Raw genomic sequence first — 17,826 nt, forward strand, 5'->3', positions numbered from 1 at the left:
CAGCTCCAGATATACAGAGTCTGAGTTTGAGTCTGTACCCTTCCTGCGTTCCCGTCATAAGCAGCCTTACCAAGGCCAGGCAGCTGCCTAGACTTCCTGAATTGCAACGACAAGCCAGGTATCTCCAGGTCCAATTCGGAGAAACCCCAGTGTCAATAAGCCAAATGTGTGTGTATTCCATTGACAATATGGCCAGGCACGTCATCTTCCACACCACACAGGAATCCATAACGTAGCCAGCTGGAATGTCAATAAGAGGGAATAGGGTTCTCCTTCCCTCAATCTCCTCATGATGAAAATTTGATCAAAACAATGGCGTTGAGAGACCAGCTGACCAGATCCATAATTATAAATTCCAGTTCGGAAGTTGTGTGAAGAGAGGCTCTAAAGCAGCAAAGCAAAGGGAAAAGGAAGGGCTGGGGAGAGAAGAAAAGTGCGACCGTCTCCGCTGAGACTCTGACATCTGACCAGGGGAAAACTCAGACAATAAATACACAGAGGAGATGAGGCATGAGTGGAAACAGCTGGGGCAAACAGGTGAACAGAATAACACTACTGAGACTCAGGGAGGTAAAGCAAAACACAAGCACACAGGACAAAAAACTGTCAAAGTAAAACAGGAGTAACCCAAACATGGTACACGCAGACTTGACACATAACGAGACTGACACACAGAGGGAATCTAATCATGACAAAACAGAACCCAACTACAACACCTAAGCTGACACAATACAGGGAAACAACTGAACAGGGAAGACACAGACACCTGAAACACAAACAATGAAGACCTGACACAGAAGGAATAACAGACACCAGCACACAAGAACACAGGGAGACAGATACCGAGAGGAGCACAGACACAGGAGTACAAGGACATGAGAAGATGAGAACACAGGGAAATCAGAATAACCTATAATTAACAAAAAAACCCCAAAAACTACAACAAACTGAGAAACTAGGCTGTAAGAAAAACTAAGAAACATAACCAGAAGATACAACGAAACAGAACATCACTAAAAGAACTCAAAACACAGGACCATGATAGATGCTTGCTGTGTATTTACATAAGAGTCAGAAAGGTGTAACAACTTTCATTCCTGGTAAAATATCTTCTGGGGACAGACTTGATACGACGCGGCCAGGAGGGTCATCCTCTCCATACAGTAACCTAACCTCCATTATTGGATGAAGTGAATGACTGTCATTCTTGTCCCATAATATCATTGATAGAATATCACAAATAGGACACTTTTTCACTTGTGAATTTGTTTTTAGGTAAAAATGGATAGAAAGAAAAAAAAAGAAAAAATTTTTTTCAAATTTTAGTACAAGTAAAATGTGATCTGTGGGAAGAAGAAATTCAGTTTTTTTTGTTTGGTTTTTTTTGTAGGTTTGGTTAAACAACTATTTGACGCCACATGTGCTATTCTGAGAAGTCAATAATTTGACTTCACTGATTTGTCATTATAAACATATTAATCACAAATTACACAGATAATTATTCTGATAAGCATCACAGAGAGAGATGAGCTGTCCTTTGACTTCATTGTCTTTTCAGTAAAAATATTAAATTGTGACAGTATTTAAAAATATAGCATAATTATGCATGTTTATTCTCTAAGTCGGTCATGCGCCTCATAAATGCATTTTTAGATTTTGTGGACAGAGAGTCAACAATGACAAACACTGCAGCTTCAGGTTCAGGTAAGACACACATCTATCCAAAGGTCCACATCATTATTACTTAGCAGGTTCTGTCAGTCATATTTATTGTTTTTAAAAGGCTGTGAAAAGGCATTTGTTGGAATATTAATGTCCCATAAAATCTGTCTGTTTATTTCAGTATGTTCATGTGATTTCAGACAGAATTATGTGAATATATTCATTCCTTCAGGTGAAACCTCTGATAATACACTGTCTTATGAATCCAGCAACACAAAATGAAATAGATAGATTTGTTATGTTAACAAGCACAATGTGTCATATATTACACCTGCTGCTGCGATGTCACATGTTTGCCTTCTCAGATTAGTGTTTATGTGTGAATTGGACAAAAGTTTAACACAGATATTTAACCTTTAATGATTTTATACAATTAACTAAGCATTAATGATGGAAGATGATTTCTTTGTGTTCGTTCTATGTTTGCTTGTGAGTTATTAAACTATAAATGACTGATATGGGACATTTGTCTTAAATGGGAGTAAATAATATTACTCTCAATGGAGCACGTGGTGTATAATGTGTAATGACATCAATTTAGAGCTATTAAAAACTTCAATAATATACTGCAGAGCAGAATTTGACTGAATTATTTTTTTTAACCAGCTGTCACAAAACTTTCACAGTTTGAGGCATAATTAGATCATATGATATGAATTATAGTGGGTCAGATCTGAGCATGCACAAATAAAACTTTAAAGGTTGTTCAACTTCATGGGAGTTATTTAGCAAGTGACCCAATGATAATGAAATGTTACTGTTACTACAAATATTGTGATTACTTTTTGTTTAGTTGAAATGGTCAGACTTTGGACCCCTCTGCAATAAATTACCTTGCATCCCTCCACCATCCCTGGGGAATGGAAAACAGTGCTTGTTTACCGGTTGAATTTCAGGGCCTGGCTGCTTGTCTGGGGTCAGCACATGTCCAGCTTTAACATCAATCTGAGTTGACTAGCTTTGAGTTAACATGCTGTCTGTATAGATGCTGTGTAGATACCTCTAAGAACCTCCAGCTGAGGACCATGAGCAGAGTACCCACTCTGGCTCAGGGGGGAGTTTCAGCCCAAGTAGAGGACTTTAAGTATCTTGGGGTCTTGTTCACAAATGATGGTAGAAGGGAGCGGGTGATTGACAGATGGATTGGGACTGGGTCTGCAGTAATGCAAGGAGCAGAAATGAGCTTCCTCAGAAGGGTGGCTGGCCTCTCCTTTAGAGATAGTGTGAAGAGCGCAGCCATTTGGGAGGGGCTCAGAGTAGAGCCGCTGCTCCTCCATATCAAAAGGAGCCAGTTGAGGTGGTTCGGGAATCTAGGACGCCTTCTAAGCGCTTCTTGGGTGAGGTGTTCCGGGCATGTTCTACCAGTAGGAGGCCCCAGGGCAGACCTAGGACACACTGGAGAGATAATATCTCTCAGCTGGCCTGGGAACACTGTGGGGTCCCTCTGGATTAGCTGGAGGAGCTGGCTGGGGAGAGGGATGCCTGGGCTTCTCTGCTTAGGCTGCTGCCCCCGTGACCCAGCCCCCGGATAAGTGGAATAAAATGGATGGATGATCACAGTTAGAATGTTTAAATATTAAACTTGCCACTGCCTAGCTATAGAAGTGTTTTACAGTGCATGGGCTGTGAGTCTTTCCTCCATGTTTCAGCCACCAAACCTGTTAGATAATTCTAGAGCATTGATTAACTGACATTTTTCCTCCATGACATCCTGTTGCTGCTTTGTGGGCTTCAGATCAGAGCTCTGGGAGGGCCAGTCTGACATTTCCATGGACAATATATAATTTTTTTTGCAGGCAGCTGGTTTGCTTTTGGATCATTACCCTGCTCAAAGACCAGCTACTGTTGCTTGAGTAATTTTTTTTTATGGTTTCCTTAAATTAGAATACAGAATTCCTCCATGCACTTTAGAGCTCATAATAGTGTTAATTAATGCAGCTTTTATTACACCAGACTTAGATATTTTCTCTGTGCTATTCTGAATCCATCGTTGGAGTGCTTCTTCTGGCTTTCTCCACACAAACTTTCTTTCACCGTCTTGTGTGACATCTGATTTATTTATGTTAATAAACAGCTTTGTTCAGAGTTCTGCTAATTGTTTTCCCCCTGTGGCCAGTTAATCTCACATGTATGGATTTAACTCAGAGACATCACTGAGGTTTACACTTTAGGTGTCCAGATACACTGGAAAGTGATCCCATAAAGTAAGTATTATAAGGCTTCTCAGGTTAAATGTATGGATATTAAATACTTTTTTCCACTATCTCAGTTTTCCCATCATGTCTTGAATAATCGTCCTCTCATTTTTGTGTTCATTCATTTTATCAAACAAGTCACCTTCAGGTAACAAGCAAGCATGCTCTGTAATCACCTCAGTACAAGACAAATCCTGTTAAAGCTCTATAAACTGGAAAGAATTACCTTCTCAGTTGCAGATTGGACTGAACAGGATGGACAGCGACCTGAAAACAATGAAGTCTGCCACAGTGTCAAATCTGTTTGTCATGTAGGCTAATCAGTAACACAGTTGATTTTCTTTTTTTCCTCCAGCCTGTCCCATAACATTTCTGCTCAACCATCCCTGAGGAGCCAGCTACATCAGCCCTGAAGGGTATGCTGTATATCACTTTGAACCCTCTGTGCATGTGAACCCTGTGTAAGGTCGACTGCCTTAAGACAGTGTGACAGTATAAACGTCACATTCCTGTAATATAACTAAACCAAAGTGTTCAAAAACACTGTAATTTTGTTTTGTTATCTAATGTGTTGTCTATTTAATGTTTAACATATTTTTTGTAATAGGATATATTTTGTGAGTCTTTCTTCGAGGACTATATATAAATAGCATCACGTGTCTTCTGTGTCAGCCGTACATCTACACAAACCCACACACAAAAAAGCAGCATAATGTGGAAATGAAGGAAAATATTTATTTGGATTTATTCATCAGCTTTCCTAAACATGTAGTTACGAGTATGTGGTCACCTTGACAAATGGCTGAACACATCAATGTCACATTCTTCAAACACACTGTTCTTAATCATGCATCTTGAGCTTTTCTTAAATATCTTCTGCTTTAAAGCAAGAACAAACAGAATGAACCGTTTAACATTTTCCACAGTCTCACTAATATTTATATGAGCCATTACTGACATGGAAGCAAATTCAGTAAAAACAAATCCATTGTTTGAACAAAAAGAAGACCGTGATAGCACTATCAATTGTTTGTAATTGTTTACTGCCTAAAATGAAGGCCACTCTGCATTCTTTTCTCATTTCACAAAAGTGCATTTTACATTCTGCAGACAACAGCGTTCAAATTTTCCTGACACAACAAATAAACAAACATTTAATGTCTTACTATCATCCTCTGCACAAAGGACTTGTCTTAGACTTTGATCAAAGCACTCTCACTCTTTGTTAGGCGTACTGCATTTCTTTCCTCTAATAAATTCAGCACACATTTAGAACAATTTTGCGGACTGTCAGTGGTGTGATCTGCAATGCGCTGAGCAAAGTGACCAAGCGCTCCTGTCCTATTCTCCTTCTCTTTTGTTTTCTGCATTAATGGATGTGTGTCTCTGTGCTACTGATAAAGATTTCGTCTTTGTAGAGTGCTGCCTGTATCAGAGGTATGAGCAAATTCATTATTGATCTGTCATGTTATATATGTGTTTATAAGCATCCTCTTGTTGAGTTAGTCCTTACTGATCTCCAGTTCTGCTGCTGCTAACGGTCACCTGCTGATGGTTGCTGTTATCAGAGGCAGCAGAGCTGCTGCTAGGGGACTGGAGAAGCGTGTGGCTGAACCGCACTCCATGGCATTTTCCTGTAAGAGACAAGCAATCATCACTATTCCTTAAATTATGAGGAAATCCACGCTGTGTTTGGACTGATCTTTCACACACCAGTGTAGTTCACATCATATAATTACTACCTCCCTGCTACCTTTACTATTACCATTTTAACTACTACCGCTATAGCTGACTTAATATTATATTATAATATTGTTACAAAAAGAGTTTCAGCAATGTCATATGGAATAATTTAGATAAGATGAGATATCTTTATTGTCATTGCACAAAATGAAATTTAGTTGGTGCAACTAACACCATGATGTTTTCAGTCAAACTGGCCTGTCAGAGGAATCGACTACTGTAGCACATAACCTCGTTTGCACTCCACCACCAGCCTCACTGTGTATGTGCTGATACACACACACACACACACACACACACACACACACACACACACACACACACACACACACACACACACACACACACACACACACACAGAGTATGCAGACCTAAACACGTTCACATACCTCAGGGTGAAATGGATGACACGATTCAGGCTTTTTTCTGTCCTTCTGAAACTTCAGTCTCTCACATTTTAGTGACTCGTTGTGTTCAAAGGTGTCAAGGGTGTAAACAAAATCAACAAGCTGTGATGCTGAGTTTGAAACTCGACTCATACCTCACTTAGCCTGAACCATAGCTTCAAATTTAACCCTAACCTTTAGCCCATTTTCTCAAAAATCAGTCCTGACAAATAAATTCATAATGGCAATTTCTCCTCACAGCCAGCAACACATTTTTAACAAACAAACTGAACATTTTTCAGTCATGAAGCGTCTGTGTTTCATAGAGAAAGGATATATATGATCTCAATGGGATCCATGGTCACTGGAGGAGCACTGCTGCAGTCGCACTTATTATCCACAACAACCATGAAGAGGTTGCTGCTGGGAATCTGCTGGATGACAAAAGATCTGCAGCACAAACACAAACACAGTCTAAATTTAAAATTGTATAATTTTGTATAAATATTAGAGCAAAATAGGATTATTATTTCATGATTCACAGACTGTTCACATTGCAGTACCTGATGCAGTCATCGCACTCAATGTTTCCTGTTGTTTCTTTGATGGTGCGTTCAGACACAAATGCAGGGTATTCTGTATCACAGGGTACCATCATGGTTTTACCCCGAGATCTCTGAGCTGAACGTGAAACAGCGGAAATGTAACTGAACCACAGATCCAGGGTTTCATTTTTCACACTCATACTGTTTGTAACATTCTCCTCCATCTGTCTCACACACTAAATTGCCTAGAATAACAATGAAGTTATGTTACCTTTAACTGAGAGATCAATATTCCACCAGCTGTACAGGTTAAATTCTAGCAGGAAACTAAGAGAAAAACACAAACATAAAATATAATCAGTGTTTGTGAAGAAAGTTACGAGGACAGAGTAAACCATACTGAACAAATATATTATTAAAATTCTTACATGACAAGTTCAGTCAGAAGCCATTTAACTACAGAAAATGGCTAAAAGACAAAGAAAAAATAAGGTCAGCTTTTGTTTTCTTTCTTTCTTTTTTTATTTTTTGTATTGTAAATGCTACACTTCATTTCCCACCGCTGCTTTTCTCCAGTGTACAAACATGGCTAACCACAAACTCTGAACTATGTTCTAGAGTCAGCGCTGATGGTGTAATTGAGGCCACATGCAGAAGTAGATGTTGTGAACCGCAGATTATTAATGTTCTTTTTTTAGATGTCTCTTGCACACTTACATCTGATAAAGTGCGTGCGCTGTCGCTGCTCCCAGCATACTCTTTGCAAAGGGCCTGGTAGTCATAAAGAGTGATCCTGAAACCCAAACAGCACAGCAAAAGGTCTTAATAAACAGATATGACATGTATAACAACATGCCTTTTACAGTCTGGGTTTAATGTAATAGCTCAGAGCTCAGTCAGACGTTTTACTGTCTCGAACCTTTTAAAGGAGCCCATCTGTAGAAGTTTGTTCATAACGGCACCTTCCACCTCTCCAAAGAAGAGCCCTGTCTGAGAGAGAAATGATGTTAAAGCGTGCCAGAAAACATGAAAAAAAAAAGGTTTTAGCTTGTAACTAAGTATATTTTGTTTCACGGTTTTATAAACAAGTATTCACAGAGAAGCAGCAGATGCCAGCTGCTTTTTTAGGGCATTAGTGTGAAAATGGTCTCCACCACAGTGAGAGGTAACTGCTGAGACCTATTGTGGTCAGCTGCTAAATGTTGTGTAGTTATTACGGTAGATGCAGCAGGAGCTATTTGTTCTTTGTCTGCAGCTAAAATTTGACATGGCTGTGTGAATGCTCTGATACACACAACGTGTGAGGGCTTATATTATCATATCTACACATTACTGAATCTCTCTGGGAGTTTCTGAGGTGAAGTGCAAAGCTGATGCTGCACCTTAATCTTTCCTTTGTAAGAATGAACTGAGTGTGCTTCAAGACTTGATTGGAAGCATTTAAGTGAAGAACTGAATGAAGCGATATCACAAAGAAAACTTCCCCAATGTGTTTCTTACATAAATAATGTTTTTTTTTTACTTTTTACATTACAAGTGTATGCCTAAATATGTGATTGAGGAAATGCCTATATTTTAAATTTATATCTAAACTTGTGCCTTTCAAGAACAGAAACTTTAACACTGGACAAAGCCAGGTTATTTTGTCCAAAAGAAGAATGTCAAATAGCTAAAATCTCAAAGTGCTGCATTAAAAAACAACAACAACAAAACAAACAAACAAACAAACAAAAACATGTTTTAAGGCCTTAGGTGCAGTTTAGTTGCACACAGTACCTGAGCCTGTTCTTCTGTAACAAGAATGAATCCGTTGTTGTCAATGAGATAGCAGTTGATGTCCTGCCAGAGAGATGGATATAAAGATCATAGTCATATTTTCTTATAATAGCTCTCAGTACAACTCAAATCAGAATAAAGAAGCTTTTCTTACCTCGTTATCACAGCTAATGCTGCATTTTCCATCCAGGGCTGTACACTGAGCATACAGAAAAGACGTTTTGGTTTCATACATGTTCATTTTATTGTGAAAGCCTGTCAGGGCAGTTGATGTGTGGTTACCTGTCTGCAGGCAGTCCAGAACTTCCTCTGAAAAAACTCAAGTTTCATTTGGATTCCCACAGCTGAGAGCAAGACCAAACAAATGTGAGCTTGAGCATATATTAAGTGCAGCTAGAGACTGTATTGATATAACAGAACATTAGAGGTTATTACCAGCAACAATTGGAGATTTCCTGTCATCAAGGAGCTGAATTGCTGTGCTGGCCAAAACCACACTCTTATTTTCTAAAGCTGGAGAGGGAGAAGAGAAATAATGTTCAAGTTATAGTTTCTGCTCACTAGATGGCGCCCTATACCCAGCAACCTCAAAAGAAACCAGGTAATGGAGTTCAGCCAGGGTTTTTTTGCAGCCAGATGACTATAATATTTCCGAAATGGGTTCTGTGACAGAACATTTCAGGTTATGATGGTAAAGCCTGGGTGGATGCAGTCATTATTAACAGAGGAAAGGGGGCAAATGTCCTGGAGAGAGAAGCTGAGATCTCCATCCTCCAGATAGTAGACAGCACATGAGCCACATTAACGGCAGGGAAGCTGTGAGGGAGATGAGCATCCCACCAGTAAAACCCACAGTCCATAACAGAAAGAGGGACATAGAAAAAGACATTAACGCCTACAGCAACCAACTGAATTTGCAAAATGTACAGGGTGTAATGCTGCATTGAGATGAACTTGTATATTAGAAGATACAGAAAATTTAGCAACAATAGGCAGATAAACTCATGTTTTGTACATTTTTGTACAGGCTCAGAGAGCTGATATATTACACATCATAATGCACAAACATTAAATGCTGCAATCACAGGTTTTATTCTGTATACCTGTGCTGAAGGGGATAGAGTAGACAAATGTGCCGGGAACCTGCTCTGCTGCTCTCTTGTACCACAGAGGGAAGTGATCAGCATTAAACACACCCTCCTTGTCCTCTGCTGTCAGGAAATCTCTGCGGAAGCACACAGAGTGAAACTGAGGTGAGGAGCAAAGGATTAACTTCATCAAGCACAATCATAGCTTCACCTCACACTGTAAGGGATGAGTAGAGAAATGTTGAGCAGTGGCACTCACCTATTGGAGATCTGATCAGCGGGCACAAACAGGTTGGTTCTCGAAAGACCCGTACGTGTTCCCAGAAAAGCAATCTCCACTCCTTTGTCCGAATTCCTGTTGACGGAATTCAGAGCATTGAGTGCGCGCCACAAAAACACACCTGTGCTTTGATTTTAAACACTTTCCCTGAGCGTTTGTAACTGGTACAATGCTACGTGAAATCTAGATTCCTCTTTCAAATACACTGTATGATATATTGAGTATTTTCCCATGAATGTTCTTGACACAGCTGATTAAGTTCTCATTAAGATCAAACTCGATTACTTTTTATTTATCCATAAAATTATTCAGATATGACTTTGGGTGCATTTGTGTTTGATATTTTATAGGCAAAATTCTTAAATGGCTTCATGGCAAAATAATATTCTGCAGCCTTATCAAAAATACATATAATTATCAACTGCAAAGATGCATGCACATCACACATTATAACAGGATCCAAAGTGTTACAGGATATCTTGTAACTGTGAGAATAATGGCTGACTGTCCCTCAGTCTTAAAAGGGAAACCTTATTGAGATATATATATTATTTGAACAAAATATACATTATTTAGAATTCAATTATTTAATGCTTTACAGATTTGTAAACAATAATAATGAATAATAATTCATAATAATTAATTTTATATTTGGTCAAATGCCTTTAAAACATTAAAGTATTGAAATCTCAGCTATTTTGAAGCAGCATTGTGCATATGGTACTAACATAAGCACTTCTGCCTTGACTGGTAAAAGATGACGAGTGGATAATTGTTGTTGATAATTGGAAAGTTTTGCAATCCATCTTATCAGCATAGTAAATTAAAACTTAATTTAGCATCATGTACATATGCCGCCAGATGGCTTTTTAACTCCCCAAGGCAACCACACATTTTCTTAAATGCACAGTAATATATGCCCCTGTGACTGATTAACACTAAAATTACATAAAATCACATTATTTTATAATTAAAGTACAGACGCATGTTGGTTTGTGTGATTCCATGTAGATGGGATTTTGAGTTTTTCAGGAGGTTTTACGTCTATATTTTAATGTTTTTTTTAACCTCTGCCAAGGAGGTTATGTTTCCGGTAGTGTTTGTGTTTCTGTCTGTAAACACAATAGCTCAAAAAGTTTTGAATGAATTCTGATAGAGTGAGGTCATTTTAACAATCCACTAGATTTTGGCTTACATGCACCAAGGACTTCAGGGTCAACTTAATGATTTATTGGTTAAAAAAAAAAAAAGCCTTATAACTTTGAAGCTATGATTCTTAAATGTGGTGTGTAGAGATATTTAAATCTACTGTATGTTTCTTATTGCCATTGTTTGTACTGACAACAAACAGTATAGGCATACAGGGCATACTTATCAAATAAAATCATAAAATGTCTTTATCTTTAAAACTGTGCTTAAAATTCATATTCTTGTTTGTAGTGGCAACCTTTAGGAAATATCACATGATAGGTTTACATCCAAACATCACATCACATTTGACCTCTGACCTCATTTTTACATTTCACATCTGCCTTTCTTTCAAGTTGACCCCAAAATGTGTTACAGCTTTAAAGAAAGTATTGACAAGAGAAAGAAAATGAATCCACATGAGTAGAAAATAATTATACTCTAAATTAGGGGCAAACAACAAAAGCCTGCACTTCATATTTGTTTTTACTGCACTACAAACTTCTTAAAGTATGTTTAAAATAAACAACCTACAAAGAGAGTGAGCTGCCGTGAGGGAGGTTTGTGCTCACGGAGTGTTTCGTGTTTAATATGTTGTTTTGTTAAATGTGTGTTTTGAGAATAATGTTTGTGTCTTCAAATGTATTAATTTGTGTGAACTGTAGTGTTTTTTATGTATGTTTTTAAATGACCCCAAACCCAGAAAGACCCCAGAAAGAAAAGCTGTGCCTTCCTAATAAGCAAAACAAAATATATCAGTGTTCACTCAGCAGACCTGCTCAGCTTCTGTAGGAGCCCTTCATTAATGATAAAGTGACATTTAAGAGTGCAGATGAATTGCAGCATTCTTCTGATAGCTCACTATATATTGATAAGTATTTTATTAATGTTTTATTCACAACTTCAGCACAGGAAGTGGCACCAAAATGTTCTTACTCTGACTTATTGAGAGCCAGTCCAGTCCAGTAGGCCTCAAGTGGAGCAGTGACCACAGCATCAAATAACACCTCCTGGATCAGCTCTCTGTCACCTGTAACACCAGAAGATAACATGGATCTCATTGACAAACACTAACCATCCATCTCATATGTTCACACTTGATAATAATAAAAAATTCTGTTATTCCTCACAGGAAATGCAGATTGCTTGTACTACGACTGGCTTAAGTCTTACTTAATGTCTCTTACATTTGAAGTGAGGTCTTTGGCCCATCATGAAGTGTTTGATGGCTTGAATCTGGGTCAGGTGACGGTGTTCGTGCTCTTCCTCTATGTTGCAGTAGGTCCTGTGTCCAAAAAGAGCCACACTGTTAGACCACAGGCCTCAGGATCCCTGGTGAACACAGAGGGATAACCTACATAACGCATGAATGCCCACTTCCATAACCCCTGCATTACCATTCGTCTGCCAGGGCGACATCTGGCTGTTCCAGATCACGGAGCCCTGAAAAACACAAGTCAGTAACGCTTCAGCAATGCCAGTCTGCATTGACTGAAACACAGAGTAAATTTACATGTGCAAGTAGTTTGGTATTCAAGGAACTTAATTCTGTTTTGCTGATGTAAACATCTTGTCCTGCTGTGAGAAACCAGCACATGCTACACAGAGTTCTCCAGTAAAAATCCAATAGCACAGTTAACTGCTGGGTGTTGATCAAAAACCCATGTATACATGGATATAAATAACCAGGTTTTACATATTCCCAGTAAACACCACATCCATCCTCAGTATTCAAAACAGGTTTCTAGCTGAATGTAACTGTACACAGTAAGACCTCTCTTTTTCAGGACAGACTGTGATTTATTCAGAATTAAAAGTATAAATCAAAGAGTGGAATACCTGCTTCAAGTGATACATTTCCTCTGAAGAAGTACTTTCCATGACCTCTTGAGAGAGCTACTCCAACACTAGAGGCACGCACCGAGAAGAACATTAGCCTGAGTCAGTCAACGTTTGACTAGAACTGAGACATAAACTGACAGAAAGACATTTAGGAATGGAATAAAACTTTTCTTCCACCTGAATGGAGTTCCTTTGATGTCAGTGTAGTAATAGTCATTGTGCATCTTTAGCACACGCCTCTAAAAGAATAACAGATTCATTCCTTCAGTTCAGAGACAACAGAGAGCGTATTCTCATTTGTTAAGGAGACACTAAACATCTTTTTCTGCAGCCTCACCCCTCTATCCACAGTCTTCTTCACCTCCATGGAGAAGGTCCCTGTCCTCCTGTTCACCATAGCGTTGCGTAGCTAAAAGATATAGCAGAGAGGGCAAGGCTGGGTCACTGATCACGCTACCAGCTGGTGCTGGATTTCACTGCAATTGCACTACGATACCGAAAACTGAGCAGTCATGCCATGGCAATCTGTATGCTAATTTGATCTAATAGAACCCTTTGCCATTACTGAACAAAGTAATAAATGTGTAATTACAGTAAGTAATGAAGTCACTGAATCGCTTAATGTTGCAGATCTAAGCACATTTAGTGGTTCATATTCTACTTAATATAAAGGCTTAAAAATGTTTTTTTGGCCCATACTATGCCGTCTTTGTCTTCCCACTCCACCTCAGAGAGATCCACACTGCTGTAGTTGGGCTTCCTCCTCTTCTGACCTTCCTGATACTGCATAGAGGAACACAGCGTGCACAACTTAGTAATCGCTTTAGTGCAACAATATTTTATTACCACTAATAGCTTAACCTAGGTTCAAACATGTTGGCTTATCTAGCATTATTCATCTGTTAAATCTACATGTGGAACATCATTTTCAAATATACGAGCCAGATATTAAGGAAATAAATCAATTAAGAAATCATTATTTTTCACTGTAATCTGTCATTCGTGTTGCACTTTCAAAATTAAGATCTACTCTTATTTATCAAATTCGGTTATTGAGGTTTTGCTGAGTAATTATTTAACAAATCGACTGTGAAATTAACACTGTCAGGTAAATTAAAAATAATTAATATGATTGATAGAAAATCCACGCTCAAACAACTCTACATCACTGCATTAAACTTTACACGTCAAACTTTGCTACTGAATGTAGTCCCAATCCACATGAAACAACAACATGTCAATGACTACGACCACAGCACAGTTTTAGCCACAAAGAGACACAAACAACCAACACAGACCAACACGCACACACACAGTTGCACAGAGAGGAATAGCACTAACACTGGCACACACAGATCCACTAGCACAGCCATAGCTCCTGAGGAACCAGCGGTGCCAGGGCGAGCGGCTGTGATCTCTGCCAGCGAGTGTTAAGTTACCTCTGGGAAATCTCAGGCCAGCCAGCCCTATGAATGGCCTTTATCCCTGCATGCATACATCAAAGGAAAAGGTGGGGATTACAGACTATACGAGCCCATGTAGCCTCCTAACCAGATAACACATTTGTCTCTGCGTGCCCTCGTGGGAGGTTCATATTTTTGGTCATGTATACAATAGCATGGACAAAAGAAAAAAGGAAAATAGGGTAAAGTCAGGGAATGCTGTGAGAATGTTCTGGTGTAAACGTAATGTTAACAAACTGAGTTACCAAAGGCCTGAGATCCGGGTGTATCAGGATGTAGCCATTGTTTGTGATGGCAAATGCATATCCATGGATCCCTAACTAGAGACAGAAAATAAGATACTTAAGGCAGAATGAAAATATGCATATGAATACATTAATCTAGTCCAAAACAGCTGATTGTACCATATGTTTGGGGATGAGCTTCATCAGCTCCTGCAGAGGGATGTCTGTTCCTACGACCCCCAACAGAATACCCTGGTTCTTCTGCATGAAAAGATTCAAAACACATACACAACTTTAGATAAAAACTGCATTTAATATTCAGCCACCCAGCATTGGCAGGGCATTATTTCTTTAATTAAAGTATGAATATATTTCAAATTAAAAGATACCCGTTTAAGTCAAAATATCCATGTATTACAACCAAAAGGAGTTTAAAGTATGAGCAGTAAAATTAGTCTTTGCATAATTATACAATTAGATAGACTGGACAGTGACAGAGAAAGAGCGTTTGACTGTTAGTTTGGTAATTTAGTCCAACAGCTGTACTTTTAAAGTATAGGCACAAGATAAAGTCACAGGGTAATTAATGGGAGAGATACAGAATACAAAATGTCTCTTTGTTGGAATTTTTACACCTGATTACACTGATTATTTTGTGTTAGGTGGCCAATTCACTGCATTCATATAGTTTTAAATTAGACATATTGTGTTCATTTCCAGCTCTATATTTTATGCCTGGACTCCACTAGAGTAGCTTTTCATGATTTCCAAGTTAAAGATGATCCTTATTTATTTAATACTGGGCCTTTACACAGCCTCTAAGTTCATCCACTACCCTGAAACAAGTTGCTGAGCACCTTTCCTGCTCTTATTAAAATAACTTACTTCTGACTGGCTACTCCTTAAAAACAGGAGGTTTGAACTGCAGGAAGGAGGTTTTTTTTGTGCTCACAGCCAGAGAAATATGCCAGAGATGAACATATTGGATATATCTCCTCTCTGTAATATTGTACTGATCAAAAAGAGAAAAAATGTTTTACAGCAGGCTGAAGCCTGAGCATTGTTGGCTTACAGGGACTATTTGTACATATGTGAACTTATTATTTGAGATACATTTATACCTTCAAGACACACAACTCTATCTATCTCACTCACACACATGCACACAGGTATAATTTGCAATTTAATCATCATAAGACCCATAAACTCACTGTTTCATTCTTTGTGCTGAACACAGGCATGGCCACTGTAGTTGTCAAGGTTGGGCCTGATTTGTCATTCAACTGAAAAAACAAGCAAAAAAAACAAAACAGGACTTTATCATTTTCATTGTGATTTGAAGTAAAAGAATCTTCCCTTGATAGGTTCTTAAAATCAGACATTATTACCGTAAAATAATTTTTCCTTTATTCATTTAAGTCATTGCTTACTGTACCAGATGTAACTTAACAGTTACATCTGGTACAATTTGAAAAATAACACATACAACATACACTGTATAAATTCATTATTGACGAATTTTGTTTATCAACCTACAGTACTTCAACTATTACATAATTATAGTATATTAATTACACAAATTTACATATAAATAAATCCAAATTTTTAGTGAATGTTTAAAAATGGATCTAGAAACACCAGACTGACGTGACAGAGAGACGCAGAATTTATTTCTTCCAAAAAATGTTTGAATGCAGCCTCTAAATAAGGTCCTGAAGAATTAGATGTGAAAATGAAGCTGAGGCTGGTTGAAACCTTCCTCTTGTCAAACCCGAACCATGTGAGGCTCGTGCGCTCACGAGGATGAAGGCTGACATAATTAAGCACATGAGTACCGTTAAAGTAGGCCTGCTATTCCCTCACCTTGTGACTCAGTACAGCTGAGCATGCCTGTGTGTTTGTGCATGAGCATGGTTGACGCTCATTTGTGTGTGTGTGTGTGTGTGTGTGTGTGTGTGTGTGTGTGTGTGTGTGTGTGTGTGTGTGTGTGTGTGTGTGTGTGTGTGAGTGAGCGCGAGTGTGCATATGAAGCAAACGAGCTGTGAACTGCTGTGTGTACAAGCTGGCTTGACAAAATGAAGAATGGAGGCTCCTTAAATTCATCACAGCACACAATGGAAGAGAAAACTGGAATGCTTTAGTCTTCACAAACACATTTGCACTCAGACGCACGCACACATGCACACAGGTAAAGCTATGGACACCTCCATCGCTCTCGCTCTCTACCTTCTTTCCTTCTTTCCTTCTTTCTTAGTCTCTCCTCCAATGTCAGTTTTATTATGGGCTTTAGGAGATAAAGTGCAATGATCCACAGAATGATGAATGGTGTGTCTGAGGCTGAGATACAAGAGCACACTGCACACACAAGAGCACACCTCTGCAGAGGACAATCTCCCAACCCTTTGTGTGTGTGCCTATGTGCGTGTACGTGTATATAAGTGTATGGGTGTGTGTGTGTGTGTGTGTGTGAGAGAGAGAGAGAGAGAGAGAGAGTGGGTGTGTGCATGTTTATTGGCTCCATATTGGAAAGAAACACAATAAATGCACCTCTGCTGTTCATGTCCCTCAGAGCAAAAAATGCCCCCTCTCACTTTAGACCTCCTCAGAAATGTTGAAGCACGATGTTGAAAGGGAAGAATAGAAACTTTTTTTATGTCCTGCCCACGATGCCTTTTCTGCTCCTACTTCAGAATCAACTTCTTGACATAAGGCCATACAAGAAAACAAAAAATTTTGCTGACATACCTTATGTGCCAGGGAAAGCTGATGAGAAAGAAGAGAAACATAAAGATTGAATCATCTGTGAATTCAAATCTGCATATTCTGCATTGACTTTGTGGACACAGATGCACTGGGGGGGGGGAAGATCCATGCAGATTAATGAAGCTCATAATGAGGAATCATTCCAGCAGCATGAGGAGTAATGATGAGAGAGCAGGCCCGCACATGTGCATTCTCATTGTACAGTACAGGGATGGTCAAGACAGCATGACAGCCTCATATTATCATGTAATGTAGGACAGCGACAAAATACAGTCTTTAAATGAATCTGAGAGACAAATCAACAGATCTGTTATTTTATTTCTGATGCTCAGGTGTTTGCAAGAATGCATTCACACCAGAAAACAAATATATATTTGCAATATGGACTAATAACAGCAATACAGCTTCAAACATTTAAAATATACTTACAGCACTGTCCACATAAGCTTCAGTCCACACTGTGTCATGCTCATGATCGATAACCTTTGGGCGACTCATGACATGAAGATATCTCATGACGTTCTCCTGAACGTCAGCTAAGGTTGAGATCTGACTAAAATATCCTGCAATAACACACACATTAACCCACAATCAAAAACACAGATTCCACT

The 17,826-nt window shown here is 38.8% G+C and overlaps 1 protein-coding gene across 2 annotated transcripts in view; it reads right to left on the minus strand.

Annotated features, from left to right (window-relative positions):
- Positions 1 to 4,665: 4,665 nt before the first annotated feature.
- The window catches only part of LOC115780065 (voltage-dependent calcium channel subunit alpha-2/delta-3-like), a 32,806-nt gene continuing 19,645 nt past the window's right edge, over positions 4,666 to 17,826 (minus strand). Inside the window, exons 14-39 of one of the 2 annotated variants that reach the window (XM_030729020.1) lie at positions 17,645 to 17,778; positions 17,198 to 17,215; positions 15,664 to 15,735; positions 14,633 to 14,713; positions 14,474 to 14,548; positions 13,465 to 13,548; positions 13,103 to 13,174; positions 12,943 to 13,004; positions 12,763 to 12,830; positions 12,321 to 12,366; positions 12,111 to 12,208; positions 11,860 to 11,953; positions 9,715 to 9,810; positions 9,471 to 9,592; positions 8,803 to 8,880; positions 8,650 to 8,711; positions 8,522 to 8,566; positions 8,368 to 8,430; positions 7,511 to 7,581; positions 7,309 to 7,384; positions 7,020 to 7,060; positions 6,863 to 6,918; positions 6,610 to 6,727; positions 6,384 to 6,496; positions 6,050 to 6,132; positions 4,666 to 5,551 (exon numbers count right to left, since the gene is read on the minus strand). In XM_030729020.1, coding sequence (XP_030584880.1) covers positions 5,459 to 5,551; positions 6,050 to 6,132; positions 6,384 to 6,496; positions 6,610 to 6,727; positions 6,863 to 6,918; positions 7,020 to 7,060; positions 7,309 to 7,384; positions 7,511 to 7,581; positions 8,368 to 8,430; positions 8,522 to 8,566; positions 8,650 to 8,711; positions 8,803 to 8,880; positions 9,471 to 9,592; positions 9,715 to 9,810; positions 11,860 to 11,953; positions 12,111 to 12,208; positions 12,321 to 12,366; positions 12,763 to 12,830; positions 12,943 to 13,004; positions 13,103 to 13,174; positions 13,465 to 13,548; positions 14,474 to 14,548; positions 14,633 to 14,713; positions 15,664 to 15,735; positions 17,198 to 17,215; positions 17,645 to 17,778 — 2,021 coding nt within the window. In that variant the 3' untranslated portion in view covers positions 4,666 to 5,458. Of the gene's footprint in view, positions 5,552 to 6,049; positions 6,133 to 6,383; positions 6,497 to 6,609; positions 6,728 to 6,862; positions 6,919 to 7,019; positions 7,061 to 7,308; positions 7,385 to 7,510; positions 7,582 to 8,367; positions 8,431 to 8,521; positions 8,567 to 8,649; positions 8,712 to 8,802; positions 8,881 to 9,470; positions 9,593 to 9,714; positions 9,811 to 11,859; positions 11,954 to 12,110; positions 12,209 to 12,320; positions 12,367 to 12,762; positions 12,831 to 12,942; positions 13,005 to 13,102; positions 13,175 to 13,464; positions 13,549 to 14,473; positions 14,549 to 14,632; positions 14,714 to 15,663; positions 15,736 to 17,197; positions 17,216 to 17,644; positions 17,779 to 17,826 lie in introns of those variants that run through there. The other variant, XM_030729021.1, reaches the window with a different exon arrangement.

Source organism: Archocentrus centrarchus, chromosome 5, assembly GCF_007364275.1.
Source record: "Archocentrus centrarchus isolate MPI-CPG fArcCen1 chromosome 5, fArcCen1, whole genome shotgun sequence".
Lineage (NCBI taxonomy): Eukaryota > Metazoa > Chordata > Actinopteri > Cichliformes > Cichlidae > Archocentrus > Archocentrus centrarchus.